This window comes from Centroberyx affinis, unplaced genomic scaffold, assembly GCF_046629955.1.
Source record: "Centroberyx affinis isolate AG114_WGS23_722 - 3 ecotype Tasmania unplaced genomic scaffold, CSIRO-AGI_Caff_v1 ptg001577l_1, whole genome shotgun sequence".
Taxonomy (NCBI): Eukaryota; Metazoa; Chordata; class Actinopteri; order Beryciformes; family Berycidae; genus Centroberyx; species Centroberyx affinis.
The window spans coordinates 357,226-379,368 of record NW_027280027.1 but is presented as its reverse complement, the minus strand read 5'-3'; the positions used below and the strand labels follow the sequence as shown (position 1 = coordinate 379,368).

Here is a 22,143-nt window from a genome sequence, read left to right as displayed (position 1 = left end):
ACTTAACAACGTGTGTTGGCATGCCATCTCCACTGACATTTACAGATCATACACACTGTTAGATAGACACCCCATGCAGAGGTCAAATGCACACAGCCTGGTTATACAGCAGAACACACACAGCAAGTTCCATAGATCGTTTTGTCCAGTGATGCACTTACACGCATTTGCGACCACAGTCATTGTGATCACTGAGACAGACGGACACAGACAAGTCACGAATGCGTGCATGCACACACACACACACACACACACACACACACACACATATACACCATTGGAAACACATATATCAACACACAAAAACAAGGTCATGCAATACAGTGCAATACCCATGCATGCAAGCTCTCTCAATCATCACTTGTCTCCTCCTGTCTGGTTAGTTTTGCAGAACTGTTGTGTCCCTCTATGTTCCCACCACTAGGTGTGCTGCAGCTTTGCACAAAACCAGCGCTCCCAGCCTGCTGCAGCTGCTGCTGCTGCTTCACACTGAGCTGCTGCGGAGCAGGAGAAGGGGAGCTGACACCCAGCAAACGTAGACAAGTAGACACCTTCTTAATCATTCACGTGGCCTTTTTTTATTAAGAAACAATTGGTTCCACATGGTACCAAAGGCATAGTGAACATATATTATGCAGTACATATAAGCCTACAGATAATGCAGAAAAGTGGCTGTGGTAATAACAAAAAGATGTTCACAAAGAAACAAGGCTGCCCTTAAAATAAATCAATTTATCAGTGGTTTAGAAAAAGGCATTCACAAAGAGAAAGAATAATGCATCCCAGTTACGACACAGAACATTGCCAGAACTTTTATGATATTCGTTACAGTCGCATAACAAAGTTTCTCATAAAAATACCGCCTCATTCTTTGCCAAGCAAATATTTTCCTTTGCACTGGAAAGGGAGGGGGAGGGGGAAATTTTCCATCTTTTCAACAGAAAAGCAAAACAAAACATAAACAAAAGGGACATTCCGTGTCCTGTTGCAGCTCCTCGGTCCTGTTTGTCTAGGTCACAGTCTTGGAGGGTCACGACCCTCTAAGATACACTCAGTCCTGCCATACGAGCCGGGAACTCAACCTGCAAGCAGAGAGAGAGAGAGAGAGAGAGAGAGAGAGAGAGAGAGAGAGAGAGAGACAAACAGAAGGAGAGAGAAAGGGTTACAAAAGTAAAACTAATGTCAGCACAGCAGCACATGAAGTAAAACTTGGAGAGAGATTTTAATATAACATTTAAAGGAACTCATATACAGTAAATGAGTTACGCTTTCATCAGTACACCACGGTGTGTGGGTGTATGTGCATGTACTTAGACACTGTTTTTATGTCTTTGCATATAGACTGTGTGCAGACAAAAGCACTGTCCACTTATACTCTGTGCGTCTATGTGTGCGTTTCGCTGTTTTTCTGTTTTTGCATACGTGTCCACCTAGCTCTACGTGGCCTTGCCAATCGTGATCATCAGGTTTGGGGACAATCCTCACCCCCACCCCACCCCATCCTTCCCCTGCCTGTGGTCCTGCCAGTGATGTTGAGCGGGTGACCTTTTCTCTCGGCTAATCCACACCAAAAAGCCCTAATTACTGCTGCCGCTCCACCAGCCTCCCCTGGCCCAATAATCAATACAGCCGATCGGCCCGCGGATCACCCCGTCAGACACCACCGTCTACGTGTGACTCAGTGTGTGTGTGTGTGTGCTCGCATGAGAGCAATGTAGAGAGAGGAGGGTGGGGAGAGAGTTAGAGAGAGAGAAAGTGTAAGTGTGTGTGTGTGTGTGTGTGTGTGTTTGTGTGTGTGTTTTAGCAATGTATTGAGAAGTAGGATGTCTTAGTGCTTTAGTGACGGCCTCTTCTTTGGGAGCTGGGATACAGCAAGAAATGAGCAAGCGAAGATAGAAATAGAGGGAGCAAGTGACAGAGAGACTGCACAAGCAACAGAAAGGGGGATAGAGCACGACTGCAAAGCACCCCCCCACACACACACACGCATACACACACACGCATACACACACACGCATACACACACATCTGTCCCTCCCTCCATCCTGAATGTTGTGACACCAGTTGACCTTATTGAGCTGCTGTTGTATAAAGAGTCCCTGATTAGAATATCTTCCCTTTAACCTTTAGCGGAGTGACGCGCCTCCTGAAAGCAAGAAAGAAATACACCATCGGTTTATGCAGAGAGGCAAATATATTCTGTCGTTATTTCATTAAGCAGTGGCATTTCCCTAAACGTCCTGATTGCATTGCTGAAAATGTCGCTTTTCAACAATAATACTGTTTTTTTTGGTTTTCTTTGTATTTCTTTTTTTTTTTACTTTGGCTGGGAAAGTGCAGGTGCAGGCTTCTGGAGTTATACTACATGAAGAGCTGACAGAGTAGAACGTATGCAGCCCTGAGCGCTCATACTTTTATCACTGCATTTTCTCACCTGTGTGTGTGTGTGTGTGTGTGTGTGTGTGTGTGTGTATGTGTGTGTGCATGCATCTGTGTGCATCTGTGTTTGGAAAATGCCCGAGGACATTGCAGGCACAACAAAAGGACAGACACAATGTTATCAGTGAGATAAAGGAAGTTTAATTTTAGATGCAGCTGCACGAACAGAGTCGTAGCTATGAAAAGAAGCAGGCAATCTCTCTCTCTCTCTCTTCCTCTTCTTCTCTTTCTTTCTCCTTCTGTCGCTCTTGCTGACAGTCTTTGATTGTATTAGACAGGTTAATGAAAAGCAACACAGAAGAAACGACTGTCTGTCCTTCGGGTAGGCTACACCTGCCAGAGTGTATGTCTGTGTGTGCATGCCTGCCAGTGCCTATGTCTCTCACTCTCATGTCCTCAGGCATGCCATCCAGTCAACATGATGATGAGACAGTATGAGAGTGATGAGAAGCTAGTCTATAGCTTCAGGGCGGGGTCCAGTCTGCAGACGTGAAATGGTTATGAATATAAGCTACTGTTCCCACACTGACATACCTAGACACAGTGAGAAAAACATTATACTGTAGCATAAGGCCTGGTTTCTTATGCTGTGGGTTGGGGCCCAAGTGTTTGCTATTGATGATGGGTCCCGATGTGATAGGAGTAGGAAATTAAAAACATTTCTGATTTGGGTTGCAGGTTAGAAAACTGAACCCCTGCAATAAGGTGTGATGGCCAACTTGGACTCAAGTATAAAGGCTATATGTGACAAGAGCAGTGGTTGGCGTCCACCCTCACAAAACCATAAAAGCCACAAATCTAGCCTCTAGGTAGGAAAGGTGCTTAACAGTGGCAATTAGTTGTTCTTTGGCTCATTGTCATTTGGGAATTGCAAAATAACCCCTCTGCAGTTCAAGTGGTTCATCAAATAGTGATGGTTCTATTAAGTACCATTTTGCCCACAAGGAATATCTGAAGAACTGCTTTTTTTAGACTGTGAGAAATACAAGAAAACTTTCTCCCTAGCTTATTAACTACGGCAACACTTCAACCAGTCATCAGTGGTTGAAGAGATGACACCATCACTGTGACCTGCGGTCAGTTGTGGTTAATCTATTGGCTCGCTGGCTTGCAACCAGGTCAGAAACGGTCAATAACTTATGAGTGTCCACCATCATGAAATTTCCATCTTATTCCCACAGTATCCTGACATGCAGACATGGTTACCCTGGACAATGTGTTTTTGCTTCTGGAACTAGAAAATACTCATTGCAACAGGATGAAAGAGACAGCTCAATCCCTCTCAACAGTGGTATAGGATGTCATACAGTCAGATGTGTGTTAAATTGATATAGTAAATGTATGGGTATGAGAATGTGTGAATGTATGTATGTATGTGTTAAAGTTGCAATACATAAGGTTTTTACTGTCCCACAGCACAAAATGACCGTAATATATCTTATTGAATACTTGGCCAGGTGCTGAGATTTCTGTCTTTCAAAATTCACTTTCTGGCCACTACTCACCCACTGGAGTTTCAAGATACTCACGATCCGCCCTCCACAACCCACAACCACAAGACGGTGTGACGAGCAAGCGACATTTCATTCTCAAGCCATAAAAACAAATGACAAAGCAGTGGTATTTGTGGTATTTTGCATGGTGATATATTACCTCCTCATGAGACGTTTCTGTTGGATCTCTGTTCCAATTATCTAGGTTTACTGTCTCTTTTATGAAGGTATGACTTTATTCTTTATGTCAATTACTGTCAATCAATCTGTCGTTGCTGTTGCAGTTCCTTGGTTGCCAATAGAAGATGATTAAAGTCATAAATCACTTAATGGCCCTTTAAATTCATACATTCAAATCTGCCTGTGTAGGATACGCAGTATAGCATAGACCACATGGGCCTCTGCCAACATCTGCAGTGTGCGCATGGGTGTGTGTGTGTTTGTGTGTGTGTGTGTGTGTGTGTGTGAACGTGAGCCGTGTGAGCGTTTGTATGAAGGTGGACTGAAGACATGCAGCCCCTGAGAGAGCTGCCCCAGTCAGCCAGCCCTGCTGAGTGAAACCCTGTGGTAATGTTTAGCTTAGGGGGTGAAGAAAAGGGTGAGCGGGCGGGGGGGAAGAAGGAGGGAAGGATGACAAGATGGGGATGCATGGGGAGAGAGAGAGAGTGAAGAGAGCGAAGAGGGTTGCGGTTCAAGGAAGGGAGGGATGGGTCACGGAGGAGTGACGGGTAGAGGGAGGGAAGGAAGGATGAAAGGTCCGACTGGGACGGAGGAGAGGAGAGGTCCCGCTTGGTCTCGTCAGTCAGTCGTCTCTCTCTGACACCTGAACCTCCGCTGACCGGGTCGTGACTGCCTCCCCGGCCCAGGAGAAACCGCTGGGGGGGCGACTGACCTTTGACCTCTCACTCCCTCATCGCCACCGCTACCCCTGCCCCGCCTCCTCACCCGCCTCCCCGCCCTACTTTCTTTCCAACTCTTTCCCCTCCGCCCCTGCTCCAGCAATATGGTTGCTTAAAACTGTAGGGAAGCTTTTCAGATGGTTTCTTGATCTAATCCTTAACCGAAAAGAATTAATTTCCAGTGATAATGTTTAATTTCGGATTTATGAAAACAATAATTTAATTTGAAATATCTTTCACATATTTTATGTTTGAAATGACTTTATTTCCATAATATCATACCATGTGATGGAAGCCTACAAACCAGTCTACAATGCACTACAGTGCTGTCGCCAATAGCACTGTGGGAAATTTCCACACCATAAATTTTATTAGGCAAAAGGATTGTTTTTCTTACAAGGTGAACGTGAACACACACACCTTTTGACATCTTAAATACACATACATGAATTACACTGCCCCCATTGACTTGTTCCTAAGCGCAGGGTGCTACTGAGACCTTGTGTGTGCGTATGTGTGTGCCTCCTGAGAGGGAGGCTTTACAGATGGTGGGTTTACATGGTTAGGACAACACACACACACACACACACACACACACACACACACACACACACACATACGCATATCCCTGGAGAGTCGGGCCTAATCCCAGGTTTACATTGTTAGGACAACAGGGCTAATCCTGCTAACAGGGTGTTTATCTAGAAACTGCAACCGCTGAATCCCCAACACACACCGTATTGACCCAGAGAGAGGAAGAGCGAGAGAGGGAGAGAGAGCTGTAAAAGAGAGATGAGAACCAAGAAAGGACAATGAATAAAGGAGGAAAAAAGATTAGGGGAGAAGGAAGGGGAATGGCAGTTAAAGGTTGCAAGGGAAGAGAGAGAGAGAAAGACAGAAAGGGGATAGAGTACAGGGAGAGAGAGAGAGGGGGATGAAGGGGGGGGGGGGGGGGGGGGGAGAAGAAGGTCTGTGCTGTCAGGTATGCAGATGAGTGTGTGATGGCATCAATGCAGGAGTGGACACAGCTAGTCCCTCAGGACCACACACACCAACGACAACACACACACTAAATGGCACACCAAAGAGCATATAAGCCTACATTAGGGAGAGAAAACACGAACACATAAACAGAGCACACTCCTGCCAACATAATCAGCCAACCAGGGAGAGATAGAGACTTTCTGAAGGGATAGATGGTGAAACACATGAGGAAGAATGTAAACCTAGAGGAAAAGTGATAATCACACTAAAAAGATGGTAGACTACATAACTTGTTAACCTTAAAGTGGTAATCCATGAGTTGTTTGTTTTTAATTTTGTCTCCATCTTTGTTGCTCATTGCTGTGGTGTTTCTGCACTGCTCTTCCCAGAGATCACCTGTCAATCAAACAGTGTGTCCAGTACTTTGATGTCTGTTTCCTTGGATCTTCTGTTGATGCAGTTTGAGTTTCTGTAGGTGACGCTCTTTTCTTTGTCTGTTCAGCCATGGTGGCTATCGCTGCTCATGCTAACTACCCAGTTCTCCTTCTGTTTATTACAAACAAACCGCTGTCCTGCTGCTGGTAACGTAAAATGCATCACTTTTTTTCCTGATTTTTCCCAGGAAAGACCTAGTAGACTCCGGGTGTTTAGAAAAGCAAATGCAAAAGTTTTCATGTGTTTCAGTTGACTCACTATTGTGTTAAAGCAATTGGAGGTAAAGAGCAGCAAAATGTGTATGTTATGTATATGAAAATGTTGTGGATTATTACTTTATATTTCTGCTCCCATGCACACATCCAATCGAATGACCTCAGAGAGTCCAACTCACTGCATCTGTCACTACTGTATACCATCAATAGACAGACAGACATTGGCCTACACACACACACACACACACCACAAACACACAAACACAGTGGTTAACTGCCACTTCAGTATCTAACGCTGCCTGTCGGAATATTGCGCTGGCTGGCGTTAACTTCCTGTAGGGGGGGGGGGGTTGGAGATATCGGCAGCGGCGAGCTTTAGCATGCACGTCAGGGCCGGGGGACGCTGCCCGAGCCAAATGCCAGTCTATAGATCGCAGAGGGGACTAAAGATCACATCATCGTCCGCCCGGACACGGGTGACACCGGACAGCGGACGTGGGAGAGAGGAGGGACCGAATGATCCCTGCCAGGACGAGCCGTTATAGACAGCCGCTGTCATTACAGGGCAAACATGCACACACACACACACAGAGTAAGACACACACACATACACGAGCCGTGACGACGACGCTATAGACAAGCGCTGTCATTAGAACGGTCCCCGTGGAGCTCAAATGATAACGAGCGAGGGGGAGGAGGGGGGTTGGTGTGTGTGTGTGTGTGTGGGGGGGCAGTTAGAGGAGGGTGACTGTCCAGCTGTCTTCAGGTGAGCATGTGGTGTTGGAGAGGTCAGCTCCCTTTAACACACATACACAAAGTACACACTCAAGGTACGCACCATATTACTCCACATAGTAACTTAACATAATAATCAGCATCATTTTCACATAAATAAATGTCAGTTTTTCTCTATCGCCAATTCATATAATACAATAATGATTCCACCTATAGCCAGGTCATGAAAGCTTTTATATTTGCTGTTGTAAACACCTGGTGTCTGGTAGGTCATTCCCGGGAAAAATCCTCTGGCAGTAAGTGATGCGCTTTTCGTTTCCAGCAGCAGTACAAGCGGTTTGTCTGGAATAAATAGAACAACTGGGTAGTTAGCATGAGCAGCGATAGCCACCATGACTGAACAGACAAAGAAAAGAGCGCCACCTACAGAAACTCAAACTTCATCAACAGAAAATCCAAAGGAAAAAGACGTCACAGTAGTGGACACACTGTTTGATTGACAGGTGATCTCTGGGAAATGCAGTGCAGAAACACCACAGCAAGGAGCGCTTTGCAACAAAGATGTCACCAAAATAATAAAACAAAACAAAACAGAATTTTGAGAATCACGACTTTAACGAAATCATGATTGACTGATAATAACGTCCACTGGCGTTGGTGAACCACAGTGGCCATCTCTGTCAGTGTCTCAACTCCAGCAATGCGATAACAAGCTATTATCTGGTATGTTTACACATCCATAAACATACAGTATCTTGTGGATTTTACTGAGAGTCAATTTGTCTTCCTAAGCTTACAGTAACGGGTGTTGGAGATTCAAATCTAGACTACTCTTTGCCTGGAGGGGACAGGCAGCCTATCAGTGCATAGTTTCACTCTGGCTCTCAGGCTCCCAGAGTGTAATGCGCTCCAGGGTGTGTACAAACCAGAGGCTTAGAGTTACACTAAGCCTCACATCTGTCACTGAAACATCTCCGCCATTCTTTGCAATAACAAGCGGTTGTAAAACCACTGACTGCTCGTAGACCCATGCTGGCTTCTCTGTTGTGTTTATCATGTCTGGCACCAAAAAAACAAAACTTTGCTTCGATGCATCCAACCAACTGGGATCAAAAAATTTCACTTTGCGTATTAAGGCGCTGCCCGTCTGACTATCAAAAGGTGTTGAAACTATCATGTTCATTTCAATCTGTGTTATCAAGATTAAGAATGCTACAACACACCACTGACACTATCAGAAATGGAAGAAATCGAGACAAGTGTAACAACTGTGACCATTGTGCCAAACGTTGCCAAAAAGCACACAACTCTGTCAGTGCACCCCGGTCTGCCAAGCCCAACCCCTGTGACAGCATCAGTAAACCATCACAGAGGTCGACGGCTCCAGTTTGTGTCAGTAAACTCACAAATTGCTCCCTAATCCCTCACAGATTGTGTTTCCATTGGTCCTCTGTCACAACGCACGTGAGCGCTATTCCTCTTCCTGACTTCCAGACTGACAGGCTGAACACCGGTGTGGGTCTCAGGTGAAACGGTGTCAGGTGAGCTCAAACGGCCCGACGATCGCTGCCATGTCCCCCCCAGCAGAATCAAACGTTCACATATCTCCAAACTCTCCCTGACATGGAGACGTTTAATCTGAGGTGCTGAAACCTCCCTTTGGCCCCAGGGGCTGCGTGTGTGTGTGTGCGCGTGTGCATGTGTGTGTGTGTGTGTGTGTGTGTGTCAGTAGTGACTGTGGTTCTTTGTGTCTTTCTGTGATATGTTAGCAATGATCTCCTTTAGGCCATTTTAACACGTGCTCCTCCACCTGTCCAGTTATTCATGAGACCAAAGGCTCAGGTGCTTTGATATCAAAGGCTTGGCTCAGGATGTACTTGCTTATTGACAAGTACTCAGCAAAGGCTGTTGGGTGTGCTGATTTGAATGTAAAGTCAGCCTGGCTGTGTGGTGTAGGGTTTGGGATTAGGGTTTGGTTTGTGTGTGAACCTTACATCTTTGGCCCAATAAGCAGTTTACAACAATTAGCACAAGTGTGGAAGCTACTGAAAAAACTGCAGCATCTATAAAGCAACATCCATTTTTGACTAAGTTGAACAACAATTTTTTTATCCAAATTTTTAATCCATTTATAGGTAAACTGAGGTAATGAAGACATTTTTCTATTGTCAATGTGACTGACAGAACTTTTATTATTAGCTCACTCTATGTGACAAAACAAAATATGAAAGTTGAATTTTAACTTTCATATTTTCGTATTTTGTTTTGTTTACATTTCCTATTGTATGTAGGGATGTGCTTCACTGGTATTGCTGATTTGTGGTGCTAATCCAAAATTTATAAACAAAAGACACCAGGTAGCACTCACAGTGTAGCCAGATCTCAATTTTGGAAACGATAGCATGTCCAAAATAAATTGTTGAAATTGAGATCTGTCTACGCTGTGAGTTTTTCACGTACATTTGTTTGTAAAAAATAGTCTAAAAATCTACAAATCATTATACTCAGCAATGTATTTGGAAGCAAACTGATATGTTTAAAAACTGGAGCTGGAGCTTCAGATTTATCTGTGATTTTAGTTAGTAATCAATGCAGAACCTATAGCAGCCCTGGGTCAAGTAATATTTTTGAATATTTATAACAATTTACATGTGCTCGATTGGTCAAGTCTTAAACAAGTACAGATTCTGCTCAGTCCCACCCTGTATTTGTAATAATGGCATAATGAGCTAATTAATTATCAGGTTTTTTTTTATGTGATCTGAACTCTCTAGTTCCCTAGTTGATCAGCTGCCTTATCTCTTCTATGGAGAACACAGTAATTTTAGGCAGCTTGACTTGCTAGTTTATGTTAGCAACTGAGCCGTTAGCAAACATAGCTTTAGCATATTGTGTACAAGAATAGAAGCAAACCACAATGTCCTTTGATATGAGTGTGTATTGACTGACGATCATAAAAAGATTTTGCTAGAGAGCCTACTGTTTCACCATGCATCACTGTATTGCAGCAGTGCATGCAAACTAATAGAAGAGGAATCCAGAAGTATGTTCTCCCATTGTGTGATGTCACCTAAATTAATTTGCATACAAGTCAGTTGTGAAAAAATTGCACCCAAAATTGCACCCAAGATTTATAATTAAAGTTACATTTTCACAATAAAACAAGTTTTACTTTTTAATGATTAGATACTGTTCAATAAAGAACATACATCATTTGTAGAAAATCTTTTTTTCTTTTTTTTTTTTTTTTTTTTTTTTACCTCACTGTGATGAAGATCGTGTAGAAGAGCTAAGTGTCTGACCTGAAATTGGTTCTTAGACCACAGTGCTGTGGTGACATGTTGCTGTGATAAAAAATCTAGCACTCCAGATAAACCTAGACCGGAAACAAGCCTAGCTTCTCTAACTCGTCTGCTTCTCTTTATCTACATCTCCTCCTTTGTGTTTGGTATAGATTTAATAAGGGAAATCAATAAGAGATATTGCCTTTTACCTGGATTCACCTCATCAGTGTACTTCATGAAAAGAGTAAGTAAGACTTATAATATTGTACATTCAGTGTATGTTTCACTACAGCATTCTCCTTGACCCAGGTCTGTCCTATACGGCGAGCTTTTCTGACCTACGGTTTTCCATCCAGAGTGTTTTCAGTGGTTGTTCCTGTCTGCTGACTGGCACGTAGGGGTGGGGTGGAGGGTGTGTGTGTGTGTGTGTGTGTGTGTGTGCGTGTGTTTGTGTGTGTGTGCGGAGAGAAGTTGGATGAGCAGCTTGTCTGTCAGGTGTTGGTACTCACATTAGTCACGTAAAAACAAAGGATTCTGGGAAGCGACGATGGCCTTCACAAAGAGTATCCAGACTCCACTCACAGATACCCGATCCCTCCTGTGTGTGTGTGGTGTGTGTGTGTGTGTGTGTGTGTGTGTGTGTGTGTGCGTGTCAATGTGTGTGGTGGGGGGCTTTCTTTAGGGGGTGAGGGCGCCTCATTGGCTGCCAGGATGGGGTCAACTTGAGGTCAGGGTGTGTGTGATGGATGGACCTTTCTGTCTCTATACCACTGCCCTTCTCCTAGCCCTCTCTCTCTCTCTCTTCCCCTCTCTGTCTCTCCTTCTGGGCCTCAGACCGCAAAAGCGTCCTGGTTCTACTCTCCTCTTTTCACGTCTCTTTGTGTCACTCCATTCGGCCAAGTAGGACTGCTTCAACAGACAAAAGGATCTCACTAAAAGCTGCAGACAACTCTTTGAGGTGAGTTCTGCTACCCGAGTACAGCGTTCCAGTCAGCCTCTGTCATCCATGTCTAATCAATACCTAACTTCTGCTTATATTCCTCATTCTAAACACCACAACGCTCATGCTTGCTTCTCTCTATTTCGGACGGCTCTCTCATATACCCCAGCATTGACTAACCGGCATCGCACGCGTAGATGCAGCAGGACAGACCGCCACCAACCACATGATGTCATCTCTGCTCTCGTTCCCCTACTTCTCTTCCTCCATCATACTGTCAATCCCTCCATCGGCTCCAACCCTTTATCGGCACATGGAGACGCACGTCTGTCGATGGAGGAATTCATTTTGGCTGCCAATCACAACAGGGGAGTGGTCAATGAGCGCAGACGTGCCAATACCTCGACTAGCCTGATGAGTGACTTCTGTCTGTCTGCCTCTCTGTCTTTCTGTGCTTCCAGCACTTTCTGTCAATTCTTTTCTGAACACTAATGGACCGTCTGAGGGCGGAAACTGTCTCTCTATGTGATTTTTGCCATATCCGTGCTAATCTGTGCTGTTGATGTGCTCCACTGGCATGTGTGTGTGTCTGTCTGTCTTCCTGTCGGGTGATGTTTGGATCCCTATAGGCAGAGTACCATGGGTGACCATAAACAAACCACGAGTAAGAGTTTTATGTAAAAGCACAGCCTGATCGGTGCAGGTGTATGCAAAGATTTTCCAGTCACTGCAAGGCCCTGAGGACACGCCGACTAGGGTGCGTTCATATCCTCGCACCTAGCATTTGCATAATGTCCCAGAACACCTAGGAATTCTCCATTACAACGAAGAAATGATGCTTAGCCACAAAAAAGCTTCGGTCAATAAGATTTGATGATGGCAATGCGAATGCCAAATGGATATTTACTGTGGGTGGTAACAATGCATATTCTGAACTTCTGTATAAGCTCTCTCGCTTGCTTCTCTATCCCTCTATCTTCCTCTTCCTAGTTCATTCTCTCGTGTCTTCACGGCCTATTCCTCTGCCCCCCCACCCACACACACACACGCACTCAACACACACACACACACACACACACACACACACACTCATCTCTGAGAAAATGAAATCTACAAGGTGAGACTTTGGAAGCAGAGGCATCAGTTTCACACTGCAGGGGTGACATCTTTTCAAACCTATGTTCTCTTTCTCTCTCTCTCTCTCTCTCTCTCTCTCACTCTGTGTCTGTGTGTGTGCCTGTGCATGCATGTGCAAACTTGCCCGTGAGCTCAATGTCTACAAGCGCTTGTACATTTGCATTAGTTTAAGAGGCACCTCAATATGAATATCTGTGTGTGTCTGCATGCATGTGTGTGTGTGTGTGTGTGTGTGTGTGTGTACCATAATATCTATAGGCAGACATGCACACTTGCATGATATGAATTTTTGTGTTGAGGCATTTGCTTTGGTCGGTAGGTGATTGTCTATATGTGATTATATGTGTGTGTGTGTGTGTGTGTGTGTGTGTGTGTGTGTGTGTGTGTGTGTGTGGTTTTGGGCTGAATACCTGTACCCTCTCAGGTGGCATGGGTCTTGCATTGGCAGCTCTCTGCTTCTTCTTCATGTCTCCAAATATGATCTTTCTGTGTCCATTGATACTGCTGACAAGAGACACATTGTCAAAAGCTACTTGTTAAGATTCAGATTTCTATTTTTTCAGCCTTTACAATATTTATAAAGACTAAGAAACAGACACAGACAGACATCAAATATAAAGATGGGTTCAGGAAATGGAGATAAGTTTGGTGAAAAGATGATTATCAAAGTTGCCTTGTTTGAATACTGAAGGTGTTTGTTATTTAGCTCAAGTCGGTAAACAAAAAAACAGTTGCAAAGCCCTTTTAGAACTTTATCTCTTTCGCGGCGTTGATTCACGTGGAGAACAAAAAGGAGGGACGTGAGACGCAGGAAAAACCTGTCTTCTCTCAAATTAGCCAAATAAGGTTTACTTTAAGTTAAGCCGAAGCCAAATTCTGTAAAACTACCGAAGTCCTGCAGAAGAAGACACATAGGCACTTGAAAAATGAAGAGAAATCAGAGATAGCCTGTGTTTAGAGATGGTGGCGAGTTTTCTTGCTTCATTAATAATGTAAGACTCACAAAATGCGCCACCCCACCGCACTGAGCCGTCATCTAAAACAAGCTGCATTTGAGCAAGAAATTCAAGAACAATGCAAAGCAAACAAAGTCGCTGTCAAACTTTAGAAATAAAACAACAATTTCTATTATTTATGTATATTTACATATCGTTAAAATATATTTCTCATCTACAGCTTACTCTATATTTAGCCTATAATATTTGCACAGCTATGCATTTATGATAAAAAAAATATATATATAATAATAAAGAAAAATGATGACACCCCTTTGAGGAAGGCCTATATGTTATAATAGTATTTTTTTGTTTTTGTTTTAGTCATGTTTTGTTTTTTGTTTTTTTTGTTTTTTCCCTAACAGTCTGTGTTTGAACTCAAACTTTCCATTGATTTAAACATTTCGACACACTAAAGCCTGCGGCCAAACTTTGAATTTTATACAAAGTGATGCATCAAAGAATATAGTCTTTGATGCAGGTAATTTTTCTACAGTTATAGAGGCATAATTTATGGCGTACATATACTTATCCTTTTTTTCCATTTAGTTATCCTGTTAAACTTGGATTAGATTTGTATATTTGAAATGAGATTAATTGTTTATTTTCATGTCAAAGGAATGGCCTAAAAGCTATTACAGATTTAAATAAAATGCACGAATTTCATTAGACCTTCTATGAAATATTGTCTCTCGTTGGTATAACTCTGGACGCAGCAGCTATAGGCCTGTAGCCTATAAGCCTATTTGACCACTCAGTGTCAAAATGTTATTTTTTCATCTGTTGCTTTCCATACAAGGCACAAATGTCTGACTGGCACAAGATGCAGGTCTATTTTAGGCCACGTCAAGGACGCGTAAATGATTCTCAATCTCATAAATAAATTCTCCATCTAATTTCTGCGTCACCTCCTCAAGTCAGAAGCTTTAAACATCTATTCCCCCTTCACGAAGCCTTAATGGTTTGCGTCAAACATCTGTCATCGTCCATGTGTTTATCCGAGGGCCCTAATGGGAACCATCAGCCGCACAGGACCAGAATCTGGCGGTCGGACCAGTGAAAACGTCCTGATAGACCTTTCTTCAATACTGAGGTCATTTTTAGCATTTTGAGCTGAGTTATAGAGGTGTTTTGCTCAAACAGGTCGTCGGAGCTGGACTGTGACTGCGTTCTCGAGGTGCGTGTTTGCCCAGTGTGGTCTGTAAACTGTTGTTTAGGTTTGGGTGCTGCTGTGACAACAGGATTGCTGTGCTGCTGTGACCGAGGATTGACCCCGGGGCTTCTTTTGAGGGTCAGCTGCGTTTCTAATCCACTCCGTGTGGCTCCTGCATGGCGCACAGGGGCCTGCAGGGAGCTTCGGAGAGACTCGGGTCTTCCTAAAAGTTCGCAAAAGTGGGGTCCGGGGACACCCAAGGGTCCTTCAGGAGGTTTCTCAAAAAAGAGGGAACGCTTACATTTCATTAATATTGCATTTACCCAACAATATGTTGCCAAAAGTTGCCCCATAAAGATAATAAACTGTATAAGAAAGACTACTCTATAAGTTTCACTCTCCACTGTTGTCTCTCCACCTACAGTAGAGACAAACTTTATTATGTCTAAATTAAATTGCATCGAACAGCTAAAATATCGCCAGGTTTGAGGATTTATTTATTTTGTGTGTTTTCTGTGGCCGAATTGGGGATTCTAGACAGAAAAAATGTAATGGAATCCTAGATTTAGCAGATGCAGAAGATGTGGTAGAAAGAAAAGTCTTAGGCCTAACATTCCAGGCAAAATAAAGGGACGTAGCCTACAGATGTGTAGATTTTACAGGAAGCCACACGGAAATGACTGTGTTGGTGAAATTTGTCGAGAGCCTCAAATTCTAAAGGACTAAATAAGCCCTTAAGTTTTTTAAAGCTTATAGATTGTCACACATAAATACACTAATAGGAAAATATTTTAGACCATGCAATATCCTTTTTCCATATCCAGGTCGAAAGGCAGGTTAATCTAATGCATCCAAATTTATATAAAATGAGTTAAGAGAATTGAATTGTAATAACCCAGACCTGTTTTGTGATAAATTCTCACGGTGAAATTCGAAGTTTTCGTTTAAAATACAATTTAACAAAGTTTCATTAGTCTATATTTAGACCAATTCTACGGGTTTTATTATAGGCTAATGACAGTAGACCTATTTAAATATAAATATGTATTTATCAGTTAAAAACGTTTAATACGGGGCCATCACGGTCCAAAGGAATTCAATTATTTTGACAAACTGTCTTGTAGACCTGGACACTAGATCCTTTCCCACGCTTTTAAGTCTCCTTTATAAAACTTGAACAATGACGCTATTATAGCATAATATTAATCGCAATAGGTTTGAAAAAAAGAACAATAGCAAGGATATAGCAACTAGATATCGCACATAATTAGGTAAGTAGGAAAAAAGTATTTTGTTGGAATATAATCGCCCATTAAATGCTGACAAATTTATTATTAAAATGATTAACAAACTTTAAAATTATAAACAAACTATTGATGAAAATCAAGATAATAGCAATTCACTTTGTTGAGGGAAAAAAAGGAAAGAAAAACAGCACTATTTAGCCGGAAATTCAACAAAAATATCCTTCAGTCGATATGCTTTTATAAGAGTGTTTTTCTTTCCCCGAATAACACCTATATAATAAGCTTTTGACCTCAGTCACATCCAGACGGGCCTGGCAAAGACAAACTGGTCCCTGAGCAACAAGCCTGTGTACTTTCGTGACTATTTATACCGAAACAAATCTTCTATCAACAAAATGAGGGCATCTTCCTGGCTCTGGCTGGCATTCACCAACCTAACCTTGTCACAAATGTCAAACCCAACATCCTTTTTTCTTGGAAGCTTATAATGCAGAAAAACCCACATTACAACCCAAAACAATAGTAAAAAAAATTACCAAAAAAACAAGAGAGAAATATATAACTTACTCTCCTTTTCCACGTTAGTTGTGTCTGAATTAGACTGAGCAGCCTGCACTGCAGCCTCAGCAGGCCTCCTCAGCTCCACTACAGCAGCTCCTGCAGGTGGATCCAAGGTAAAGGTGAACGTCGGTCATTAATCATGACTCAATTTCAGCTTTTTGCGCCCTTTCATGGTAGGATGGACTCGCATCCTGCACACCAGGAATTAAAACATCAACAAAGACAGGAAACTTTGGTTTGAAAATGATATAGAGGATATTCTTTGAAAAAGGGGGGAATGGAACAAAAAACTATTGTCTTGAATTGTGGAAGGGATTTAGGCACGTTTTTTTCCTTTTATATTCACAACTGAGAATATTATAGGCATTATTCCAGTTATAGACTAAGTTTGTTTTGAAGATTGTATGCTTAATTGTCATGTTAATAACTCATAAGCAGCAGACTCTCAAACCTGCAGGCGTACATAATTCTTAGACATGTCAAAATATAAACAAGACTTTGCTTGAGTTACCAGGGGAAAACACTTCTGTGTTCAAGTTTTATTGTGCGGTTATATTGCTTTGTTAAAGAATGACATTCAGTGCTGCAAGTTTTCACTGTTCCTCTTGTCATCAGGTGGGGATGATGACACCTCCATGTAACTTGGGGAGCTGAGGAGTCGACGCTGACAGGACCAGAGGGGCCCCATCCTTGTCGATACCCTAACCTCGATGTTTTAATCAATAGCGTTTCTTTTTTGTCCCTTCAATAAGCCGAGAGCTCGATAAGGTTGTCATCACAAATGAAGCTGACGTCCGCGCTCTCATCTCCTGCGCGGATAAACATGCCTTTATTATGCCAATAACTCTTTACCCCAGGGACGGGAGCGCGCACGGCTGCATACATTGAGAGATTCTGCTGTGCGTAAAGCAGATACACACTGCTCCTCAAACCGTGGAGAAAGAGCTTTGCCTTTCTGTCTGCGGAGCTTAAAATAAAGGCCTTAAATGTGGATCAAAGATTTGTTTTAAAAGGAAAAACATCTCACTGAGGTGGTGGGACAGTAAACCATCTGAAATGGAAGGGTCTCTCTCTCCTGTCTGTTTTCCTAGTGCACTCCCCTCCTTCCATTATAATAGGCTACCAACATACACACGACTTAGCAGTTGCCCCTCAGCAATGACATGTAGGAAATGGTTTTCTCAGAGGTAAAAGCACTTTAATACACATGAATTGACCCGTAAACGTCGCTCTGGATAAAACATTTTGTATGTGCTCCACTGGATTAAATAGATAACAGATAAAAGCCTGTAACATAGGTCATACATCACCGGTTCCCAAACTGATAAAACTCAGCGTCCAGTCAATAATACATGAAAGCGTTACGCATCATGCAAATCTCACACAATAGACATTCAGACAAACACTCGCGACATACAGACACACAGGCCAGAAACACAGGGGCTGGCGGTGATTAAGGAGGTACTATAAGAATGCAGCCTATACCAACAGCGATTAATACACGAGGTCATCTCGTTGATTGTGTGATGCCTAATGCACGACATCCAGTGCAATCAAACTGGCCGTGGCCATGACGCACAACTTTGGCACACTTGAGGTATTTGTTTCTTTGTGCAGCTTTGTGACTTTACATTGGCACACTCAGCAGCACTGGGCAGGAGGAAGTATAGGGAAGGTATCCTTTGCACCAACACAGTCCAACCCACATTAAACGTCAAAAGTTAAGAAGAAGAAAACGGACACATTTTAAACAATGGCCTACAACTCACTTGTTTGGTCAGCTATGCTATTCTTCTCCCCTTCAAACACAAAACACAATATAAAACAAATCTATAACCCAGAAATGGTCCATCATTGTCCAAAGTCCCAAATAGTGCATTAACTCATCCTAAATGTCCACATCAGCTGTACCTATGTTTTCCATCAACCAGGGCTTTGGCCTTGAAACACTGGGTATGATCTTTGGTATATACAGGCCGCTTTTGGCCCAGAGAGGTACGAGTCAGTTGATCTTTAGTTGGAGGAGTAAGGATCAGCCCCCGTGGAAGACACCGTGGAGGAAGTAGGAGATGGAGTGGACGGGGCCGAGAGAGACTTCTCTGACGCAGCATCGTCCATTTTCTCCTGACTGCTCTCTCCCGGGTCAGAGGGAGGAGCTTTGGCCGGCAGCAGCCCCTCCTTCTCCCGCTTCTTCTGCTTCATCCTCCGGTTCTGGAACCATATTTTCACCTGAGTCTCGTTCAGCTGCAGCGCCGCCGCGATCTCTACGCGCCGCGCCCGGGTCAGGTACTTGTTGAAGTGGAACTCCTTTTCCAGCTCGGTCAGCTGCTTGGTGGTGAAGTTGGTCCGGACCGTGTTCGGCTGACCCCCGTAGCCGTACTCCCCCGACCTTCCTGCGGACAGATTAACAACCGACTGTGAGCGGGAGAATAGAGATTAAGTTTCACAGCTGCTCACAATACATGTGAGTCATATCAAAAGACAGCTATGGCAGACAGTCCCACTTGTGGCTGTGTGTCACAGGGCGCAACTTTTACGCACCAACCACTATTTTTACGCGCTGTTAATCGTCTCTCATGGGTCAGCAAAATAACATTTCTTCATATTCCGACGCATAAGGCTTAAAATGTACAACATAAATGACTTAAGGGGTTCCCAGCCTACCCTCTTTGCATTGGCTCCCTTTTGTAATGGGTCGTGTTGGCACAGCCAGTAAGATTTTATGTGGCCTTTGGGCACATGTCTGAATAAAGTGCCACATTTGAAATCACCCATTATTCCCTGCATGAGTTTACTCTCCTGAGCAGCAAAGAACTGTGCCATACAGCAAACACCTGCCAACATTCACACAATGATGTTCTTCTGAGTTCACTCCAACAAAGGGAGTTTGGCCCGTTTTTGCACATAAGCTCTTGATAGTATCAAAGGCTACCAAGTGGAAGCCATTCACTTCCACTGCCAGTGATCATATCATTTTGACAGCATAATTTACAGACATTACATCTTTACTCCATGGGGTTGTAAACAAAGCGGGGACCAATAACCCACGACCATTGTTTCTGTTGGCGCCCCCCATCCCCCCACCACATGGCACCCACCTGTTTTGGGAGGGTTCCTCTTGACTTTCATCCAGTCGAAGGTCTGTGCTGAAGATGTGCCCTCAGACAGAGGTGAACAGCAAGCCTCCAGGTGAGTGGCATGCAGTGGTGACAGCGGGTTCGAGCACCCAGGAAAGGGGGGCAGGTTTGCCTGCTCGTGCCCGCCGCCATAGGTGGCATGAGCATACTGGAGCTGACCCAGGGGGGCGGCACCGTAACCTTGGCGATGCTGAGAGACCATGGAGGAGGAAATGTTCCCCGAGTACATCAGTGGGCCACACTGGGGGAAGCCCGCGGCCGAGTCTACATCCTGGTTGAGCGCGTAATGGTTATACGTAGTACAGAAACTTTGGTGCCCATAGCTGGAGCTACAGGCCGGGTGTGCCCCGTAGGTGAGACCCAGAGAGCCCGCTGTAGACTGGTATGACCCCGGCTGGTGAGGAATGCCGTCTGGGGAAGCCCTGCTCGCCATGAAACGGTCATCCGCCCCGCAGTTGTTGACGGTAACCGCGCAGGACTGGAAAGTTGTAATCCCGTGGTCCGAGTGGAAAGCCCTGACAGAGCACGAGCCACCTTCACCGCTCATCACTGAGTAGTCTAAGAAGCTGCTCATTGTAGCATTGTCCTACCGGGACAGAGGGACCGTCCACTTACAGACACCCTCTGATCACTGTCTCTCTCTTCTTACCCTGAGTGACCGTGCCAACCTTTACCTATACTCTGTCCTTATCAGAGGAGGGAGGGGTGGTGGACACGGGCCGATATCAATGAACGGGTGCTGTCACGTGGGCCCGGGTCAGCCAGTGAGGTACTTGTCCTTATCCCCTTAGCCGGTGACAGATTGGTGTTTGAGTGGCTATTTAAATTCCAGGCGCTCGTCGATCAAGGTGACGCGCGTCGGCACTAATGTATTGGCCGAGCAAACAATGAGCTGGGAGGCAGACGGTGGTGGACAGCTCCGGGGTCGCATGAAGAGCGGGGAACGGCAAACACGGCGTCTTCTAACCCCCGCTGTGTGCTCGCCCGCCCGGGGGAAGATTAACGTTTCACCCCCTGAAACCTCTCCATGAGGACGACCTACCACTCTGACCTCAGGTGCGGTATTTTTGGAAGAGAGAGAGAGAGAGCGAGGTGGTGGAGCGCGCGCGCGTGTGTGTGTGTGTGTGTGTGTGTGTGCGCGCGCGCGCGAGAATGTGTGCCTGCGCGCGCGTGCACGGTTGTGTGCGTTCTGTGCGTATTTCTATCCGTCCGTGCGTAACTGCCATGATGTCACATGTATAATAGTGTCATTGCTGGAGAGGGGCAGCAATCATTTTCACTTGGATGGGTGGCTGAGAGTTTGTGTGTCACTGCCACAGGCTATCTGTGGGCTATCAGGGTCCAATTTCAATGCATGGTGTTTCACACTTTAATAGTGTGAGGGATTTGATCAGCAAATGTTGGCACAGTGTGACGGTGAGGGAGAGACAAGAAGGTTTCACGGGTCAAAATGAGGTAAAATCTGACAAAAACATAGGTCCTTTCAGCAAAGTTCAAGCAAAGACAGTTTTCGGTTTGTTTCTTGATACCTTTGTTTGCCCATCAAGGTCACATTAGAAATGTGTTGCTGCTTGTCTATGTTCTCGCAGGGAGGTCACAGGTGAAGTTACGACAAGACAACATATCCATTAAGATGATGTGGTATTAATTTTTTTCCACTCCTAGGGTCATAGGGTCTGCTATCTACTCTGATTTCACTCCTACACGTTTTCATTATGCATGTATAGTGATCAAGTGATTTGATAATGCGAGGCCAGTCGCGGAGCTAATGCGCCCATATAGCCCGAGGTGGGAATGTGGGCTGATTATCCTGTTAAGTTCATCAAATAAAGCTGTTGGAGAAATTAATGGTCACGAAAAGCACCGCTGAAAAGACAGAGCAGGAGAGAGTGTGCGTGGGAGGGCTGAGGTATAGCTATCATAGACAGCCAACCTCTCAGTGAGAAAGAAAAGAGAGGGGAGGAGGGAGAGAGAGGAAGAGCGAGAGAGAATCAGATGAATGGATGAGCGCCCCTACTGGCAGTATTTGTGCAGAAACCCACAAGGCTTTTCACTCTATTTTTAAATGCTGAGCGACACATTTCCTTATAAATATTTCCTCGACAACAGATAGATAGATAGATAGATAGATAGATAGATAGATAGATAAATAGACTTACATTTTATTGGAGAGCGGTTTCTAATCCTAAATATCAACTCGTGAGTTTGGAATTATAAGGTTATATCTGACTTTTTTGTGGTGTTATTTAATTTATAATATAGCCTAACCTTTTGGGGTTAAGTATTTAAAATGATATAACGTGCAATAACAGTTTTGCCAGCTGGGATCTCAGAACCGCACTCTACTCAGACAGACTTTTATAATTCCAAGCTCAAAAAATATGGACGAAAGTGTTGAAAGGAGAGGTGATGCAAGATTCCCTCAAACTTCCCACCAGTAAAAAAGCTGTGGGCGCAGTGGGGCCAATATTATACCCCCCCCCCCCCCC

The 22,143-nt window shown here is 44.1% G+C and overlaps 1 protein-coding gene and 1 long non-coding RNA gene across 2 annotated transcripts; both read right to left on the bottom strand.

The window, feature by feature from the left end:
- Positions 1-579: 579 nt before the first annotated feature.
- LOC139651006 (uncharacterized) lies at positions 580-16,596 on the bottom strand. The gene is made up of 3 exons (XR_011695665.1): positions 16,524-16,596; positions 12,972-13,065; positions 580-1,082 (listed from the first exon to the last, which is right to left on the bottom strand). It is a non-coding gene; the product is annotated as an uncharacterized lncRNA (long non-coding RNA).
- A 1,934-nt stretch (positions 16,597-18,530) lies between these two features.
- Positions 18,531-20,234, bottom strand: hoxa1a (homeobox A1a). Its single transcript, XM_071527819.1, has 2 exons — positions 19,616-20,234; positions 18,531-18,910 (listed from the first exon to the last, which is right to left on the bottom strand). Exons 1-2 carry the CDS (start codon positions 20,226-20,228, stop codon positions 18,531-18,533), a joined length of 993 nt encoding a protein of 330 aa, XP_071383920.1. The 5' UTR covers positions 20,229-20,234.
- Positions 20,235-22,143: the final 1,909 nt, after the last annotated feature.